Genomic DNA, 20,087 nt, shown 5'->3' with positions numbered 1-20,087 from the left:
AAACAGATGGCAGCATACGGAGGCAGCTGTTTAAGCCAGATATTTTTTTCCTCCTATTTATGAAGATGATAACCAAAATGCGAAAAAAAAAACCGGAAGCAACTGTTAGGGGAAAAAAAAATCTCACTTGATATTCGGTGGAAATTTAAAAAATTTCGTATGCTTCCCGGTCATAAATGGTAGACTAGGTTGTAGCTGTCTCCGTATCCTATCCACCTCCCAACTTCCCCCTTCAATCTCCCCCTTGCCATTAAGGGGCCGTATGTAGCACAGAACAGAGATTGAGATCGATCATAACCATTGATGTGTCAACTTCAACACCATGGGTTCAACTCGTGACGTATTGATTATCGCTGAGGTTCTAGAAGCATTTGCGTTATCAGTATTTCCCTATTCCATAATTCTCGGACAAAGATAATACCACCTCGTTTCGTAGTCTTAAAAAAAAGGCCATAAGGTATGAGAGATTTAATTCCCTTTGATTTTTTTTAAGTTGTAAACATGATTTTCGAAGTATTTTTCGCTCAACTCGCCATTTGCGTCGACATTGTTACCACCGAGGCAAATTACTTGATACATATTCACTTACTTCTTGCAACTTTTTATTCATCGGCTTTTATGTTTTTATCTGCGCGATATAACCCCCCTTTTTCCCCTCGATCTCAGGGCGGGAAGATTTTTTGTGTAAGTTAATTTTTTTCGTTGGTGAAGTGGGGAGCGTGCGAGGCTGGCAGCTCCCGCGTGCAGTTGACGCCTCTCCATTTTTTGTAGGTTGGAGAGGCCTTTCGCCAGCCTAGCCCTCCACACACACACACACACACACACATAACTAAATCTACTAAAACCATTTTTGCACGTCTTCACGTATGGTGTGAATCCTGGCTATGTAACCTTCAGCTTCTGATAGCCATTCAGTCTAACACACATTGAGATCTGCCGACATGATTATAAAGATTTTTAGGGCTCATCTTTTTGATGATTATTAATTTGTAATTACTTCAGTATTATAAGCACTATTGCATGTAGTACAGTAATTATTGTTCATAATAATTTCCATTATCCTCACCTTTATTATTATTATTATTATTATTATTATTATTATTATTATTATTATTATTATTATTATTGCTTCAATGAAAAAGAGAAATGTAATGATTGCACCCACTGTGTGTTGTGAGCTGCATTCTTATTTGATGTTATTTATTATATTTATTATATCCATCTGTGTTTGGCTATTAATTTTGGAACATCAATTTGAAAGTCGTGTGACTAGAACGGGTTAGTTTGGAAGTATTTTTAAAAGTAGTTTTAGACACTTTAAGCAGATATCTTTCAGATCTTACCCGCCTTTAAGTATTTAATTGCTAGGAGGTTTAGACTAAGACAATGGCCAATGAGAAGCTTACAATTCATAGTGGATTTTAAATTCGTTTGTTCTCAGTAAAATTGTAAGTTCACTCTTGAAGTACATACCGTGTATGGTGTCAACGGTGAACTGATGCGAGTTATTCTACACACATACACAAATGATGGTGTCTTGATCAACCTTTAGAGCACGACGGTACGACCCTGGAGCACGACGGTACAACCCTGGAGTACGACGGTACAACCCTGGAGTACGACGGTACAACCCTGGAGCACGACGTTGCGACCTTTCACCTCAAAACGACTCTCAAGGATCAGGTTTGAATGCCCGGCCATGGTACTTTAGGGTCGTACCGTCGTGCTCATAGGTCGCTCCAGCGTGTCGTGCTCAAGGGTCGTACTGTCGTGCTTGCGTCAAGTTCTTCATAACTAGATGGCTGATAGCCTCGTTGAGGGCGTCCCAGCGTGCCTGTCAAGCGCAGTACGAATCACCTTCCCAACCTGGCTGTTAAGCACCGTGCTTATGGTTTGTGGGTGCGGCTGTCAAACACTGTCATGTCCAGTCAAGCGACAGCAGGTTGAGCAACCCACTACACTTCACGCCTCCCTCGCAAGGAACTCCATTCTTAAAACTTATATCTACAACATCTTTTTTTTTGCGTCTCTTCTCAGCCCCTTTACGCAGCACAAGTCTTATGTATTCCCCTCTAACGTCTTTGTTCTGCCGCCTCCATTTTCTTGAGGTATTCCACGGCCTCATGTGGCCTTAGCACCCGTCTCTTTCTTGTACGCCTCGTTACGCAACCTTCAGTCACCCACAACCAAGGTATTTCCACCTTCCCTCCTTACCCCCCTAAACTTGCCTAAAGGTTTTTTGTTGCTGCCCCCCTTCCCTCTAGCCGCCTGTATGTGTGTGTGTGTGTGTGTGTGTGTGTGTGTGTGTGTGTATTGCCTCTGTATCAATGTGTACAGTACGGGGGAGGGAGTTGTACACTCGTGTGGGCCCCATCTCTTGAACCTCCTGTACCATCACACAGCTTGGCAAGCGTCTGTACTTGTGCTGTCAACGTTCACAGTTCCATTACCAGGTTTATTTACTCCATCCCTCATGTCCTTCTCTCTCTCTCTCTCTCTCTCTCTCTCTCTCTCACACACAAACACACACACACACACACACACACACACACACACACACACACACACACAGATTCTGCAGCGTACTTCCTGCTGGATGATGTTCACATCGGGCCTTCTATCGCTACATCCCATCATCACTGTATTACTTTGGTTGAATTTCATTATCCGTGCATCGGACCCGCCTCGGAGTTTGTGTAGGTCCCTTGGTAGGATGATGTGTGTGTGTGTGTGTGTGTGTGTGTGTGTGTGTTTGACGTTTGTGTACGTGTTAACGTACAGTCATGACCAGCTGCGTTTTTGCGTTAAGTTTGTAAATCGATGTTTCGTGTTCGCCTTTGAAGATACCTTAAGGTAATTATAGACGCGTCATTTAACAAGGGAAATATGTTCTTATCAGTGGGAGCGAGGGGTCTAGTGGTGATGTAACCCGCACACTTTTTCCTGCCACTGAAACGCCGTTTGGAAACTAGAGAATTGCCAGTGGAGTTAGGGGATAAAATTTCAAGTTACCGTGGAGTCAGTATATATATATATATATATATATATATATATATATATATATATATATATATATATATATATATATATATATATTTGGGCAGGTGCACAGTTAGGAATTGTAGTAAATGGTTGTGGAGTGTGGATGGTAGATTTTATGTGGTTAAAGGGTTAGTAGATACATTAAGCGGGAGTGGAGTCTGGAGGTAGATTTTCTAAGTGGATTGGAGTTAGGAGATACTCATTCAAAGATATTATAAATGGATGTTGAGTTGGAAGATGGATTTTCTAAGTGGGTAGTGAGTTAGGATATGAATTTTCCAAGTGGTATGAGGGCATGAGAGTGGACAGAGTTCTAAAAGAGACATGACTTTTAAGTTAGTTTGTGAGGGAGCTGCAGTTGTATAGAGAGAGAAGTGTAATTGATTATAACTGAGAGAGAAGAAATGAAAGAAATATATGATTTGACCAAAATAACTGAGAAAGAATCCTAAACTTTGGCCAGAATGAACAAAATTAAGTACCGCAGTGGATAGCGTGAGGAGAGAGGTTTGAAAAACGAAAGATGTGGCGAGACTAACCATGAAAGTAAGTGAAAGAAGTGATGGAAAATGAACTTTTGCCCGAATGGAAGTGACTGAAGTGAGTCGGAGTAGATAAAGAAGATGAAACTGAGGAAGAATTGATCAGGAATATAATGTGTAAGAAGAAGTGGGGGCGTGGGAGTAGGGTGTTAAAGACGTTGATAAGGGTGTGGGTGTATATGTTTGCCAGTATCTTGATGACTCTCCTACCGTAGGTGATAACTTATCAGCTCCCCTTTTATTTCACGTAGGGTAACGTTCTCACTCTGTTACGGCTTATCATCCTTCCTCCCACACTCTCTAGGGGGGTCACAAATGGCTGAATTTCGCGTCTTTCTTCAGCCATACCACCAACCCTTTAAGGTCTGCGATAGGCTACCCTCATTATTTTCCTCTTTGAAACAGTGATATTTCGCTGTCGAAAATAGCCTTTCCACACACACACACACACACACACATACACACACACACACACACACACACACACACGACAGTTTGATATTTTCTGCCCCCATTAATGAGCCATAAGGATGTAACCCCATCCCAACTATAGGGTGAAGCTTATAGAGGTCGTTAACACCTCGACCTGCTTTGGCTGTTCCGAGGCGGCCCTGGATGGTTAGGACGCGCACGATATCATGCACCACTGCGCTGTGAGGGCTTGAGATCATGCACCACTGCGCTGTGAGGTAGACTAATGCCCCATGTCCCCAACCCAGGCACTGACACACTCACACGTGGCCACCACACACGCCTCACGTGACACTCACTAATCATGTGGTGACCTGGGACACATTCGTATTACCAACACCCGACACGAACTACAGTGTTGCCACACACACACACACACACACACACACACACACACACACACACACACACACTCCACCACCACCATCCGACCCCAGGAAGCCCAAATATATATATATAATTCTCTATAAATAGCTTTGTTTTTTAAGATATCTTTTTCATGGTGTAAAGCACTGAATAACCATTAGGTTTTAGCGCTTCACGAATTCCACTCAGTCCGATCAAATGACTCGGCTTCTTTGTTGTGATGAGTAGCAGCCAAGAACTTTTTTTTTCCCTCCATCAGCCAGAAGGATTCCAACACTGGCTTAGCGACTGAGAGGACGAGAGACATCCTGGAGGTGCGAGAAGGAGGATCCGACACTTAAGCAGCAACCAGGAGGATCGAACACCTCTTGCTGCACCCACAAGGATTCATGTGTTTCAGAACCCATGAGGAACCAGCACTTCTTGCAGAACTCAGTAGAATCCAAACCTTCTTGTGGCACACAATAGGATCAGAAACCCAGTACGATCCAGCACTTCCTGCAGCACTCACGGGGATCCAGAACCCATCAGGATCCAACATCTGCAGTAACCAGTAGGATCCAAGACCCCCTGCCCTGTGCAAGCCCGCCCCACCGACCATCATCAACACCACTACAGTCAACCTGGCCTAAGACTGTTGACGACCAAAATACTCAGCTTTCGTCCCGCTTGGTATTCAGCAAGTGTAGGTGGGAGCTCCGTGGGCCAGCGACCATCAGTGTAATGATCACCGCTGATACCAACAATGTCAACAAAAGAGGGAGTTGAGAAATCCGGGCATAGCTCGCGTCTCTTGTCCAAATTCCCGACATACTGGCAGACTCGAGAATTGATAAGGCGTTCTCTGTGAAGACAAGTTAGCAGGGCATTATTTACCTGGGAGGGAGTTTGCCTGCCGCTAACTACCTTCTTCACTTTTCCTTCCTCCGTCTCAGCCACCATTAACAAAAACCGCTCGGGGCGCTGAGATAAAGGAGCGGCAGCTGACGGAGCTGCATTATAAATTCGCTCCGTCTTGTTTGCCCGCAGACGCGCGCACAAGTGGCCGAAAATGAGACCTAATTGTAGGGATGGGAGTCGAGTATTTGGGGCCATTAACAGCTCGTCCATTATACAGCGTGTTGGTCGCCTCCCTCAACGCCCCTGGCTTCTCCCCTACTCCCCTTCATTTTCGCCCCAACACATGTATGAGTAAAGATACATACACACGCACCTACATACATGTATGTATGAGTATACATATACACCATACCTCATAGGGACGTAGTCTGTCGAAGCAAAGTATATATATATATATATATATATATATATATATATATATATATATATATATATATATATATATAATTTCCTTCCCTTTAAAGGTTACGTTTTCTCTTTAGTACATAATAAATATTTTGTTATAACAAGTTCATCTTGTCAGTAATAATCGTTTTTTATTTTCACCTTTGGTGATGGTGTTGGTGTGTACACCAGTGGGTCAGGAGCAGGTTGTAATTTGACCTTAAGGACGAGTTTCATTCACACGTGATGGTCAACGTCATAGTGATGTATTGCCGAAGTAGCAGGTAGTAAGGGCCTGGTCCACACACACACACACACACATACACATACACACACAGCGCCCCAGTCTGTGGCTGGGCACGCTCATCCTCTTCAGCCCTCCTGCTCAGTGCCACAGTCTTCAGCCCTCCTGCTCAGTGCCACAGTCTTCAGCCCTCCTGCTCAGTGCCACAGTCTTCAGCCCTCCTGCTCAGTGCCACAGTCTTCAGCCCTCCTGCTCAGTGCCACAGTCTTCTGCTTTTTGGCACTGTCCTGCATGTTGGCATTCCGGCCCGATGCCACTCCCTAGCACGATGGCACTCTCCTAATTTCACGGGAGTGACCCCGGACAGTGGCACTGTGGCCACCCGCTTGGGCATCCATTATCCGGACTCTCGTATATTATCCGGAGTCTTGTGTCTTATCCGGAGCGAGTGAGGTGTCGAGGTGTATATATATATATATCATCCGGGACTCCCCTTCCCCCCTTCCCTCTCACCTGTCAGGTCTGTGGGCACAGCAGAACCGTGTCATTATCCGTGGCCAACGCTCCTTCACCATCCTGTCTCCGGCTATATGGATCACGAATGTGAAATATTGTGAACGAAGGAGCCATCAAGGTGTACCACGTCCTGCCTCCACACACACACACACACACACACACACACACATAGAATATGGATTGAAGGTCTTTTCATTGTAGGAATCTTTCCTCTCTCTCCCAGTTCGTCTCTACCTGTATACATCGGGATGATATCGTCTTCCAGACCACTAGTAACCAGGTCATAGACCATTCATTCCAATCTGTCACCAGCCATCGCCATGGACGCTTAGTGATATAAACCACGATGGTATAGGACGTGTGTGGTTATGGCTCATTTCCCAGAGTCGTGTGGTCAATATTCGTGAGGAAGACAGGTTGTGAAATGCATTGCGTTGATTTATTTATCTTTCTCTGTAGTGCAGGTACCTGTTTATAGTTTTAGTTTATATTGTGAGGTGAATATGACGTAGGCTGTCCCCTCCTTTTTTTCTTCAGGGACGGATTTCACCCTTATATAAATAATGCGTTTAAGAATAGCGTTTAATGTGAGGCTGTTAGTTGAAATAACCTCCAAGTGTCTTTTGATAAGCGTAACACATTGTATTAAGGCCTGCGAGTGATGGATGCCATTTGCACGTCACGATGCTAACAGATTACACCAATTTATTTTTTTTTATGATAAAGCCGTACGGTTAACAGGGTAATGTAACAAACGTCACATCAAATACCATTTCAACTTGGACACAACTATTTGAACTGTCACTCTGGTAAATAGGGCTGGCAAACAGCCCAATTACCCTCTTGACTGTTATGGTTCTCAAGTTGGATTGCTCTCTAAATACACGCCGGAAAATTTGTGTACCGGATCGCCTCTAGATTTAACGGTAGGGGTTGTAAACAGGTGATGAGTGTTTTCCAAGCTTACCACACCCCCGCTCTCTCTCTCTCTCTCTCTCTCTCTCTCTCTCTCTCTCTCTCTCTCTCTCTCTCTCTCATCTCTCGCTAAACGTTTTCTCCCGCAGGTTTTCTGCGTGTTTTCTAACCCGTCACACGGCGACGGTCTAGAAACCTTAAGGTGGTCTCAAGTGTTTCAAGAGAGAGAGAGAGAGACGCTCATGTCGGAGGAAAACTGTGTTGTTGGGGCATTTATATTTTTTTTTTTTGCTCCAGTTTGTCATGTTTTTGTGTGGCCTGGCGTGTATATAATGGCTGGGTTTTTACAAGGTCCTTGTGTTTCCCTCCTCTCCGCTTCTGTGGCAGCACTGAGCAGCGGACAGCTTGTTACCGCTGACGGCTGTAAACCTGGCTACGCTGTGTGTACTGTAAACCTGGCTACACTGTGTAGACTGTAACCCTTGCTAGGTTTCGTATACTGTAAACCTGGCTGCATTATGTGCTGTAAACCTAGCTACACTGTGTAGACTGCAAACCTGGCTGCACTGCGTGTACTGTAAACCTAGCTACACTGTGTATACTGTAAACCTGGCTACGCTGTTTGTACTGTACACCTGGTTACACTGTGTATACTGTAAACCACCCATGTACGATAGTGTGTGGAAGTTGCATCACATTCCTTGCTGTACGTCCTGTTGCCTCCAACGTCTACCATGGAGCACCCTACCCCTGAATCATGGTTTAGCTTCCGTGCACAAAGCCACACCGTGGACGTAACAAAGGACTGTGTTACCTGTAGCATGTACGTATAGTGTGCACCGCGTACCTTGCCCCATCGTGCACCACGTCACGCGTGAGGCAAGGTACACCACCAACAGCAGGGGACCCAGGCAAAAACCCTGGGGTAGACCACACACACATACACAAGGTGTGGTCCTCCTCCCTCGGGTCTCTCTCTCTCTCTCTCTCTCTCTCTCTCTCTCTCCCCCTCCTCGTCTCTCCCTTTACTTAGAGTCTCCCGGAGAGATACTAGTGAGAGAGGCAGGGAGATAAAACCTCCGAGTGCCACAGGAGGGAGTGATGCGTGGCGGTGCGTGTTGGTGGTGGGGGCAGAGGCGAGTGATATACATAGCCAGGCAAGGCTCGGGACGCGCCTACAAGATGAATGAGATGGGCTGTCGCGGCTCTGGTATCGTTGACAACTCGGTCTATCTCTCCACCGTCCCTCCTATTCCACACACACACACTCCCCCCTCCCAACCCCTTCCCTCGTCCCATCCCATGCCTGACTCCCTCCCACGCCCACATGCTTGGCCCCAGTCAACAGGTGGCACCCTCAGGAGTCGGGTGTGTTGTTGTTGTGGTGGTGGTGGTGGAGGAATGGTGGCTGAGGGAGTGTGTGGTGTTAGTGATTTAGATGGTGGTGTTGGTGGTGAAGGTCCTGCCAGTGGTGGTGATGTGTGTGTGTGTGTGTGTGTGTGTGTGTGTGTGTGTGTATGGCCGCACCCTGCACGCCCCCTTCATCATCCACGTTCAACCTTACCATCTTTATTACCCCCTCATTTACCCTGTTAGATGTGTCGTCTGCTAATCTGATGTTATTTTCTTATTGCCTTCACGAGTCTTCCAGGTGGCCCCGTGTTTGCTAGGTGATCCAATGGGTGCTAGGTGGCCATGTGTTTCCCAAGTGACCACGTATCTGCTAGGTGGCCCCATGACTGCTAGGTGGCCCTGTGTTTCCTAAGTGACCACGTATCTGCTAGGTGACCCCATGACTGCTAGGTGGCCATGTATTTCCTAAGTGACCACGTATCTGCTAGGTGACCCCATGACTGCTAGGTGGCCCTGTGTTTCCTAAGTGACCACGTATCTGCTAGGTGGCCCCATGACTGCTAGGTAGTTTCCTGTTTTCATTGGTTCAGAATTGTGTAAGTTCTCCAGAGGTTTGATCTCTGACGTTTGCTTGTCAGGGAACAGAGGAGCACCGCGTGTTGTGGGCGGAAGGTGGGTTGTGGACGGAAGGTGGGTTGTAGGCGTGTGTGAGTTGTGGGCTTGGGTGGTTTGTGGGCTGAAGGTGGGTTGTGGGCGTGAATGTGTTGTGGACGGAAGGTGGGTTGTGGGCATGGGTGGGTTGTGGGCATGGGTTGGGTTGTGGGGTTGGGTGGGTTGTGGGCGTGGGTGGGCAACCAGAAGTATGGCGGTGGAGCGTGAAGGCCCTCCCTCCCGTAGGGCCGGTATTTCCTGCCGTGTGGGGAGCTGGAGGGGAGTGTGTGAGAGGCTGGGGAGAGTATGTTAGGGGACGGGGAAGAGTGCGATCATCCGGGGAGAGTTTGAAAGGCTGGGGAGAGTGTGAGAGACCGGGGAGAGTGGGATGAGACTGTGAGTGAGTGAATGACAGGTGAATAAGAAAGGAAGAGTTAGTGACGAACTGTGGGTGAGAGTGTGTGAGTGAGAGTGGATGAAGGAGAAGGGATTAGCATGTGAGGGATGAGGATGAGTGAGTGACAGCCACTGAGTAAATGATTGCTAATATATATATATATATATATATATATATATATATATATATATATATATATATATATATATATATATATATTTCTCCCCTATCCCTGGGGATAGGGGAGAAAGAATACTTCCCACGTATTCCCTGCGTGTCGTAGAAGGCGACTAAAAGGGGAGGGAGCGGGGGGCTGGAAATCCTCCCCTCTCAATTTTTTTTAATTTTCCAAAAGAAGGAACAGAGAAGGGGGCCAGGTGAGGATATTCCCTCAGTGGCCCAGTTCTCTGTTCTTAACGCTACCTCGCTAACGCGGGAAATGGCGAATAGTTTAAAAAAAAAAAAAAAAAAAAAAAATATATATATATATATATATATATATATATATATATATATATATATATATATATATACACACACACTAAGTAGACCCTTGGTGTAAATAGGGTACTCTACAGAGACCTAGCCAAACCTAGGGTGAGCTTAGCGGTACCCGGGGCAGGCCCTGGGGTACACAGGGCATCAGGATGAGTGACAGGTGAGGCAGAGGTGTGACGGCGGGGGACTGTGGTGTGACGGTGACGGTGGCATGTAGCGTCACTGACATCTTGTGGGGTCGCAGCCAGTCTGGCTCGAACTGGTGTTGTCCGACCACTTGATGCTGCTCTCCACGTGCTGGGTGTAGGTAGGGTGAGGTGGGTTGTGGGGGTGTCTCTGGTCGGCTGAGTGGGTGACAGGTATTGGTAGAGACCGGCTGGTTGACTTTGGTGGTGTTGAGTGGGTAAAGTGTCCCTCGGTCACAGGGTGTGTATGTGACTGGTAGACTCTGGAATGGTACTTATGAACGGTAGACCAGTTGTATCAGACTTGGAGGTCACAGAGTGTCGTATCGTGGTGTTGAGGGGTCGTACCGTCGTGCTCATGGGTCGCGCTGTGGTGCTCAAGGGTCGTACTGTAGTGCTTAATAGTCGTACCGTCGTCCTCAAGGGTCATACTGTGGTGCTCAAGGATCGTACCGTCGTGCTCAAGGATCGCCCCGTGGTGCTGCTCAAGGATCGTACCGTCGTGCTCAAGGATCGGCCCGTGGTACTGCTCAAGGATCGTACCGTCGTGCTCAAGGATCGCCCCGTGGTGCTGCTCAAGGATCGTACAGTCGTGCTCAAGGATCGCCCCGTGGTGCTGCTCAAGGGTCGGCCCGTGGTGCTGCTCAAGGATCGTATCGTGGTGCTGCTCAAGGATCGCCCCGTCGTGCTCAAGGATCGCCCCGTGGTGCTGCTCAAGGATCGCACCGTCGTGCTGCTCAAGGATCGGCCCGTGGTGCTGCTCAAGGATCGTACCGTGGTGCTGCTCAAGGATCGTACCGTCGTGCTCAAGGATCGCCCCGTGGTGCTGCTCAAGGATCGTACCGTGGTGCTGCTCAAGGATCGGCCCGTGGTGCTGCTCAAGGATCGCCCCGTCGTGCTCAAGGATCGCCCCGTGGTGCTGCTCAAGGATCGCACCGTCGTGCTGCTCAAGGATCGGCCCGTGGTGCTGCTCAAGGATCGTACCGTGGTGCTGCTCAAGGATCGTACCGTCGTGCTCAAGGATCGGCCCGTGGTGCTGCTCAAGGGTCGTGTTGTAGTGCCTAAGGTTTAAGTGACAGCTTGACGGGGCGAGCTTGAAGTTTTTCCACACAGGAGGAAGTTGCTGTTTAAAGCTGTTGCCTTGTTTATATGGTGGCCGTGTTTGTTAATGTGACAACCTTCACCACGAGAATGAGGAAGTGTTTATTCTGTTGAAAGACGTGCCGCTTACAGAAACTCACTCACCGTGGAACAGAAGAAAGCTGAAAAGTATTATGAACAAAAGTAAGATAATCAGATGCAGCAGAGGGAGGTGGAGACTGAACTATATGAGTGTGGGTTTAAATGAGGGGAGGACCTGGAGGAAGTCGGGGTGCCTCAGGCGCCTGGGAGTGGACGTGGCAGTTGATGGAACCAGAGAGACTGAAGTGAGGCACACGGTGGATGAGCGGGCTAAAAGGCCCTGGGTGCATTGAAGAGTGTGTGGGACGGTGAAGGTCAGTATGTGTGTGTGTGTGTGTGTGCGTGTGTGTGTGTGTGTGTGTGTGTGTATTAGGGCAGCTAAATGGGTCTGTGCGAAGTTATAGTGGACCCCGCAGTGTTGTGTGGATGTGATTCGTAGATCCTGATTGCAAATGAAAAGAAGAGGGGTGGACGTGCTGGAAATGAAGTGCCAGAGGACGATTTGTGACGTTAGTGCGTTGATTTTGTGAGAGTTAGCTGCACTGCAGATGTGGTAGTGACCGTAGTTTAATTTAAAGGGCCAGTCAGAGTGATGCTGAAACGGTTCGGGCATATAGAGAGGATGAGTAAAGAGGGAGACTGACAGAGAAGGTCTTTGCATCAGCAGACGGAAGAGATAGAAGGATGGTGTGCAGGAGGCTTTGGGGTATCGGGGCCTGAATATTTAAGAGGCCAAGATGCATCGGATAGAAAGAGTCGGAGTGATGTAGTATATGGTGGGCGGCATGAAGTGAAGCGGTGCGGTGTGAGGGAGGGGGACGTGTTGTCAGCGGGGGGAACCGGGGCATAGAGAGTAGCGTGTGGGGCTCGGCTGTGGATGGTGGGCGCGTGTTTCCATACATCGGACACGACAGTTAGGAAATGGATGTGTGCGGATGAGGCCGCTATTCGTTTGTCAGACGCCAATTTGCGAAAGCGGAAATGTTGATATATGTGTATGTGTATATATGTATATGTCTGTGTATGCATATGTATGTATACGTTGAAGTGTATTGGTATGTATATGTGCATGTGTGGGCGTGTATACATACATGTGGATGTATATGGGTTGGGCCATTCTTTCGTCTGTTTCCTTGCGCTGACTCGCTAACGCGGGAGACAGCGACAAAGTATAATGATATATATATATATATATATATATATATATATATATATATATATATATATATATATATATATATATATATATATACACAGTGTTACCGGACTGCGCCTGCTTTTCGTTACGCCGCAAGTGAAGATCACCATCGGGGAGGGTGTACCACTGAAGTACAATATCGTCGAACTTCTCACTCCAGAGGTAGCCCATCCTTTCCCTCCTTCTGATCGTAGTGCATCTTTGAAGCTACAGGCGCCTCATTGAGACGGTCCAATGGTGGTATCATCATACAAACTGATAAATTCCTTGTTGTCCAGAAAAAGGATAAACACACCAGAGAAATTACTTTCCAAAGACAACACTTGTCTTCACTAAAACGTTAGAGTTTTCATCGTGTTTTCTTGCATCTTGTGGTCGTGAAGGTGTTCGCTGGCTTAGTGTAGAACATCTGGAGTGAATATGTTTCTTTGTTGGCCGGCGAGAGAGAGATCAGAGGCATGTTCCTCACTCCACATTTAAGGCTTTTACTTCGTCTTTGTACACAGACTTTTGATGTTGATTTGAGTATCGTCCACAACGCATGATTTGAATATTAAAGAAAGCGTATTTTGAACATCAAAGAAAACCTATATTTAGAATATTAAGGAAAACGCACCAATATTTTCGAAAAAAAAAAAAAAAGAATTAAATCGTGAATATTTCAAAGATTTTTTTTTCTCGTAGACTTTACTGATTGTGATTGAGCGAGAAGTACCTGGAGTGTGGTTAGGTGTGCAGGGGCTAGGTGCCGTCTCCTGTTAAGGATGTATAGTGTGGTGTGTGTGTGTGTGTGTACTCCTGAGGGGTGTTACATGGGTAGTAGTTACCGTTGATGGCGTGTTACACAGCACAGAACCCGTGCCCACAGAACCCGTGCCCCAGCAAGTAATTTGCATCAAGTAATCAGTCTCCAACGTACGTAAATAATTTGCTTCACGTGATTACGTTTCACTGAAAATTGTTATTCACATTTTATAGTTAAGCCTGCACTCAAAGCTCGACCATCTATGGTCCTCACATTATCCTGGACACTTGAAGATGTTTCAAGATTTCTTGATTGGTTGTTAAACTTGAAGTTCACAGCCTTAAATGACCCTGGCAGTTGATAGGCCTAATGCCCAAATAACCAGCCGAGCAATCTAGGTCACTAGGTGTAAGGCAGGTCACCAGACACGTTGTAAGTCACCAGGCTACGTCGTCAGTTCCTAAAGTACGTCATGAGCCACCAGACTACATCATGGATCACCAAACGTGGATCACCTGGCAGCGTCACAAATCACCAGCTACGTCATCAGTCCCCAAAGGACCTGTTGGGTCACCAAGATAGAGCCTAGTCCCCAGCATGGGTTGTAGTGTGGGGCACCTCACCTGGACGCGAGCCTCGCTCAGGTTGGTTCGCTTGGCCAGCTCCTCCCTGACGAAGGCGTCGGGGTAGTGGGTCCGCTCGAAGACCTTCTCCAGCGCCGTCAGCTGCACCGACGTGAAGGTCGTCCGGTTCCGACGGGGCTTCTTCTTCCGCCCCTCCGCGTCCTCGTCTGTAGGGAGAGGAGATCAGAAATTGAAGAACGATGGACAAGAGGGAATCGAGATTGAAGAAAGATATGGAGATAAGAAAGTTGAAATTAGAGGTGCAGTTTGCGAATTGATATTGTTAGTGGCAACTGTAGATTAATGATGAGCCAAACTTTCCTTATTGATACCCTTTCTTAAAGTGATGAATTTGCCTTTGTAAGTACGCTTGCCTTAATGCCATCTTTTCTTAGCGACCCACCTGCCTTAATGTCACCCTTTCCTTAGTGCCATCCGTTCTGTGAGGATCATTTCCTCAAGTCGACCTCCCCTGAGTGTCACTTCTACCGTTGTGCCACGCTCCCTGGCACTCCACGTGCCGTGGCTGCAAGCTAATCCCTTGAGTGAAAAATGCCCACTTTTTGTGTGTAAGTTGTGCAGGGCCAGGCAGGATTATACCGTGCATCAAGTGGGATTACTGGCAACGAAGGCGACGTAATGTAAGTTAATCTGTATAATGAGAGGAACATTGTTGGTGTAGGGTTCCTCCTCAACATCGCCACGAAACAACACGCGAATATCACTATATTTTGTTACGTTGAACAGGAGGAGATGAAGGCGACAGCTGGGATGTCCAGGTGTTGTGTATGTGTGTGTGTGTGTGTGTAGGACCTGAGCATTGTTACAGCACCTGTACCGCTGTAGGTCTTATTGGACACATGGTCGGCGAACCATCATCATCTGGGGACATGGCACACGGCAGAGGCATTTAGATTCCACGATTAATGAGCGCAACGGTATCGCCCACCCTTGAACACGACGACGGTACGACAAGGTCTGATATCCAGGCCTTCATACCCACGGGTCGTATTGACGTGCTCAGGGAGTTGCGTTGTAAACCCAATATTATTGATTCTCTCTTTCTCCTCTCTGACGTTTTCTGCCATTATAAGATCTTCGGGCTGAAGGATATATAGGTTATCCTTCCCCTGGATCAGGGATATACCCACACTAGAGTTTCCCTGCCCTTCCTCGGCGTCCTGTACCTTTAGTTTTCCTACCTAGAATACATGGTCAAGACCCAAGGCCTCAAAAATGCCGTGTTCTCGTGCATAGTCTGAGACATTGAGTGTATAGGTTAAGAAAGGTCATGGAAGATGGCTGGTTGTACGCTCTTACTAACCGCTGTACTCCTTGCGATCCGTCATTTCGTTCGCTGACGAATTGTTCGCTCAGACCAACAAGCCACAACCCTCACTAATTTTGGTTGCTGGTAACAACTCCATCTGCCTTGTTCGTGTGCAAAGACGCGACACGCCAAACTGGAGTGCCAATTCGGTGGAGGCAAAAAGCCTGCCGGTTGTGAGAGAACGGTCTGGTGATAATTGGCTTTCACGGTTTTTGAGAGTCGCTGCGAGAGGAAGCGGGCGTGTGGCGGCCGTCTTGACTTGCACCCCTCCTGTAACCTGAACCTCCCGCTGTCACAGTGCTACGGCCGCCGCCATTAGTAGGCTCAGCTGACGGCACCAGAGCCGCGACGCCTCCCAGGTGCTTCGACATTTTCTCTGAGGTCTTGGTTCGTCGCAGCTTTTAAGCTTACACACCCATACGCCCCCTCTCCCATGCTGGCTCGTCCTGTCGCCTGTGCTTGCTCGTCTATTTCGCTCCAGTCCAAAAGCCTGGCTCGTCCTTTCGCCTGTGCTTGCTCGTCTATTTCGCTCTAGTCCAAAAGCTAAAGCCTTTTTTTCGGGAGATGGAGCCTTCGGGTCCTGCAGCCAACTCGGGCCAACCGCCACCATCTCCTGACGACATCGAGTACCCACCGTACGTTCTTCGCCTGCCTCCAGCCACCCAACGCTACCTTCACCTTCACCCACAGTGTTACAGAAGGGCCGTCCCTCAGCTTGCACAAGGACATCGTTCATGTGTACATTGTAATGGTGTGGTCTGTTCCAGCGAAGACTGACTGTTCTACCTCTTTCCACTATCGCCGTCTTCCTTTGACTTATGCTGCTGACACACTAGTTTCGTCGCAAACACACCAGTGCTGCCGCTAACACCAATGCAGCCGCTAACACACCAGTGCTGCCGATAACACATTAGTGTTCCCGCTGACACTCCATTACTGCCGCTTACACACCAGTGCTGCCGCTAACACACCAGTGCAGCCGCTGACACACCATTGCTGCCGCTAACACTCCAGTGCTGCCGCTGACACACCAGTGCTGCCGCTGACACACTAGTGCTGCCGCTGACACACTAGTGCTGCCGCTAACACTCCAGTGCTGCCGCTAACACTCCAGTGCTGCCGCTGACACACCAGTGCTGCCGCTGACACACTAGTGCTGCCGCTGACACACTAGTGCTGCCGCTAACACACCAGTGCTGCCGCTGACACTCCAGTGCTGCCGCTAACACTCCAGTGCAGCCGCTAACACTCCAGTGCAGCCGCTAACACATTAGTGCTGCCGCTAAAAAAGATTCGATAAGAAGCCAAAATTTAGAATTTTACATAAATAGCTTTTAAGTATTTAGATATCTTGTACAGCGCGACTCAGTATATAAATCTTGAGAAATAAGTTTAAGCGATTAGATATTTTTTTTTATTAAATCCAGAATATGTAACTAAGAATTGTTTTCAAAGTTTTCTAGATATATTTTAAAGAAAACTAAAACAATTTCACACACAGGGTAATATAAAGCAGTACAAACCCCAAGTACCTCCGGAGCTTGTTAATCCTGGAGGGGAAAAAAAAAAGGTGATTCCCATCTTATCACTGACGGAGCTGACCACGAGAGAGAGAGAGAGAGAGAGAGAGAGAGAGAGAGAGAGAGAGAGAGAGAGAGAGAGAGAGAGAGAGGCGATGATGTGAAAATGGTTGGCACCTTACAAGGATCCCGCCCATCTGCGATGTGTCTTGTGCTGTCTGAACCCCATACATATATATATTTTTTTCTTCATGTGGAAGGTTCCAGTCATGGACAAAAGTCTACATCAAGGCCGAGCCTTTGTTGAAATATTGAGAGAATTATGGAAGGGGAAAAGAAAAGACAAGGGAAAGTATTTACGAGTGTTGAAGAAAGTGAAAGGCATGAGAAGGTAGAGAGTTCCAGAGCTTCGACATGTAGGGAAAGAAGTAGGTATCAAAACGGCCCACCCTTGAGTTTCCGATGGCCATACAATAATCACGTGACGCAGCAGCTTGCCGAGTATTGCGTGGTCTAGCTAGTGGTGTGGGGGCAAACAAGCGGCCAGCTCTCGGGAGCAAAAACAAAAGTAATACCTATAGAAGAGGGAGAGTGAACCAACATTGCGGCTGTTAACATACAGCTCGTCCACCATCCATAATGTCGCCCCTCACGCAACTCTACCGTGTCAGACGAACCCAGACCTGTGAGACGCTCTTGGTTCGCCTTCATCATCGCAGTTTTTAAATATCAAAATTGAAAACAAATTTGTTGGGACTTTGTGTCTTATTTTTAACATAGTGGTCAGAGAGCATCGTATAGATAGTGATAGTCGTAATGATAATGATAATTATTACTTGAGCCAGGTAGTCACTGATGATGAAATTGATAAATTATGATAGATAATGTGATTTTAACAGCATGCCAACTCCAACCACAGTCCCTCAAGTTATCATCGAGGCCAAAGGCAAATCTGACTGTAGCAAGAGAGAGACAAACCCACAAAACCATCCTTATGATACCAGTTCCGTAGTATCAAACTTGCATAAGAAAAAAAAAAAGTGGAGTAATGTTCAAGGAGAAGTTAGAGGACAAAAGATGCCTTCTTAAGAGTGTGTGTGGGGCTGGCGAGTGCGTCGTTAGAAGAGTGTGTGGGCTGGTATGTCCATGATTGTGAGGGTGTGTCATGCGGATGGACATAAGGACAACATAGCCCATCATAGGAGCATACGTAAGGACAACATAGCCCATCATAGGAGCATACGTAAGGACAACATAGCCCGTCATAGGAGTATACGTGAGGACAACATAGCCCGTCATAGGAGTATACGTAAGGACAACATAGCCCGTCATAGGAGCATACGTAAGGACAACATAGCCCGTCATAGGAGCATACGTAAGGACAACATAGCCCATCATAGGAGTATACGTAAGGACAACATAGCCCGTCATAGGAGCATACGTAAGGACAACATAGCCCATCATAGGAGTATACGTAAGGACAACATAGCCCGTCATAGGAGCATACGTAAGGACAACATAGCCCGTCATAGGAGTATACGTAAGGACAACATAGCCCGTCATAGGAGCATACGTAAGGACAACATAGCCCGTCATAGGAGCATACGTAAGGACAACATAGCCCATCATAGGAGTATACGTAAGGACAACATAGCCCGTCATAGGAGCATACGTAAGGACAACATAGCCCATCATAGGAGTATACGTAAGGACAACATAGCCCGTCATAGGAGCATACGTAAGGACAACATAGCCCGTCATAGGAGTATACGTAAGGACAACATAGCCCGTCATAGGAGCATACGTAAGGACAACATAGCTACAGCCATAATAAAGATCTCCTTCATGATAGGGGCAACCTGAATGGCTCCCAGAAGACGCGACCCGTGTTCCACGCCCCGACTTCAAGTGGCGTGGTGGGTCCCGGGGACGTCCTCCTCGTAGTGTCGAGGACGAGGTGGGGCGGGGCCATAGCTGGCTCTCGAGACGTGCGGCTACTGCTCTCTAGGACGAGGAGGTTTTAGTGGGTCCTCCGGACGTTCCCCCTTGTAATCTTGAGAACGAGTTGCACTCGCTGGTGTAGGGAGGGCTCCCCACATACCTGGCCTGAGGGTGGGCCAGACCCCCGGAGGTTGGGGGGAGTGAGAGAGACAGAGGCAGAGCTGTGCCTCAGACAGCGCGAGAGACACAGCAGCCACAGGGCGGGCACAGCACGCCATGAGAAATGGCTCAATTAGCCAAGGTGGTGTGTAAGAGGTATCCTCACTCTAGATATGGGCCAGTACCACGGGCCCCAGCCGCCCGGGGTGGTGATGGTGGTGGTTGTGGTGGAGGAGATGATGGTGGTGATGGTGGTGGTGGTTGGTGGTGGTTGGTGGTGGTAGTGAGGATGTTCGTGCTGCCACTTGTGGTGGGGGATGGGTGCTGGCTGCGGTGATTGTGGTGGCTTTATGGTGACGGTGTCGGAGTCAGTTTGAGGGTTTCTACGGGCGGTATCAGGCAATATGCCTGGGTATGGACCAGTATCAGGAGGTATGCGGATGGACTGATATTGGTCAGTATAAGGATAGATTGGTCTGTTATCTCGGGGTATGCGGGCGTTATACTCAGGTATCAGGCGGTATCTGGTTAGTATGGTGGTGATATGGGTGTGTATGAGGCGGTACGTGGGTGGTACATTGTGGTATCAGGCGGGTATCTGGGTAGAGCGAGAGCAGTCTGGTCAGTATCAGGTGGTATCAACAGGTGGTGTTTGGCGCTCGTCTGGACCTGCTTTCCCATGGCCTGGCCTCACGACACACACACACACACACACACACACACACACACACACACACACACACACACACACACACACACACCATTTTCTTTCTATAGATTGGTGAAAAAAATGAAGGATATATCATGAAGTTATACTTTACAGACGAGTCTGTGGACTTCAAAGCTCGTCCATTCTTGTAGCCACCAGAGGGGCAGGGTTGTATCTGTGACTAATGTAGGTCGCTATAACTTTTTTTTTGTGGAT

General features: G+C 47.7%; 1 protein-coding gene across 1 annotated transcript in view; it reads right to left on the bottom strand.

Annotated features, from left to right (window-relative positions):
• LOC139759178 (uncharacterized) overlaps positions 1 to 20,087 on the bottom strand; it is a 64,799-nt gene that overhangs the window by 10,700 nt on the left and 34,012 nt on the right. The window contains exon 2 of the mRNA XM_071681225.1: positions 14,213 to 14,379. Coding sequence (XP_071537326.1) covers positions 14,213 to 14,379 — 167 coding nt within the window. The remainder of the gene's footprint in view (positions 1 to 14,212; positions 14,380 to 20,087) is intronic.

The sequence above is a fragment of the Panulirus ornatus genome, chromosome 32, assembly GCF_036320965.1.
Source record: "Panulirus ornatus isolate Po-2019 chromosome 32, ASM3632096v1, whole genome shotgun sequence".
Lineage (NCBI taxonomy): Eukaryota > Metazoa > Arthropoda > Malacostraca > Decapoda > Palinuridae > Panulirus > Panulirus ornatus.
Note: the sequence above shows the minus strand (reverse complement) of the source record. Positions and strands in the feature narration are given on the sequence as shown.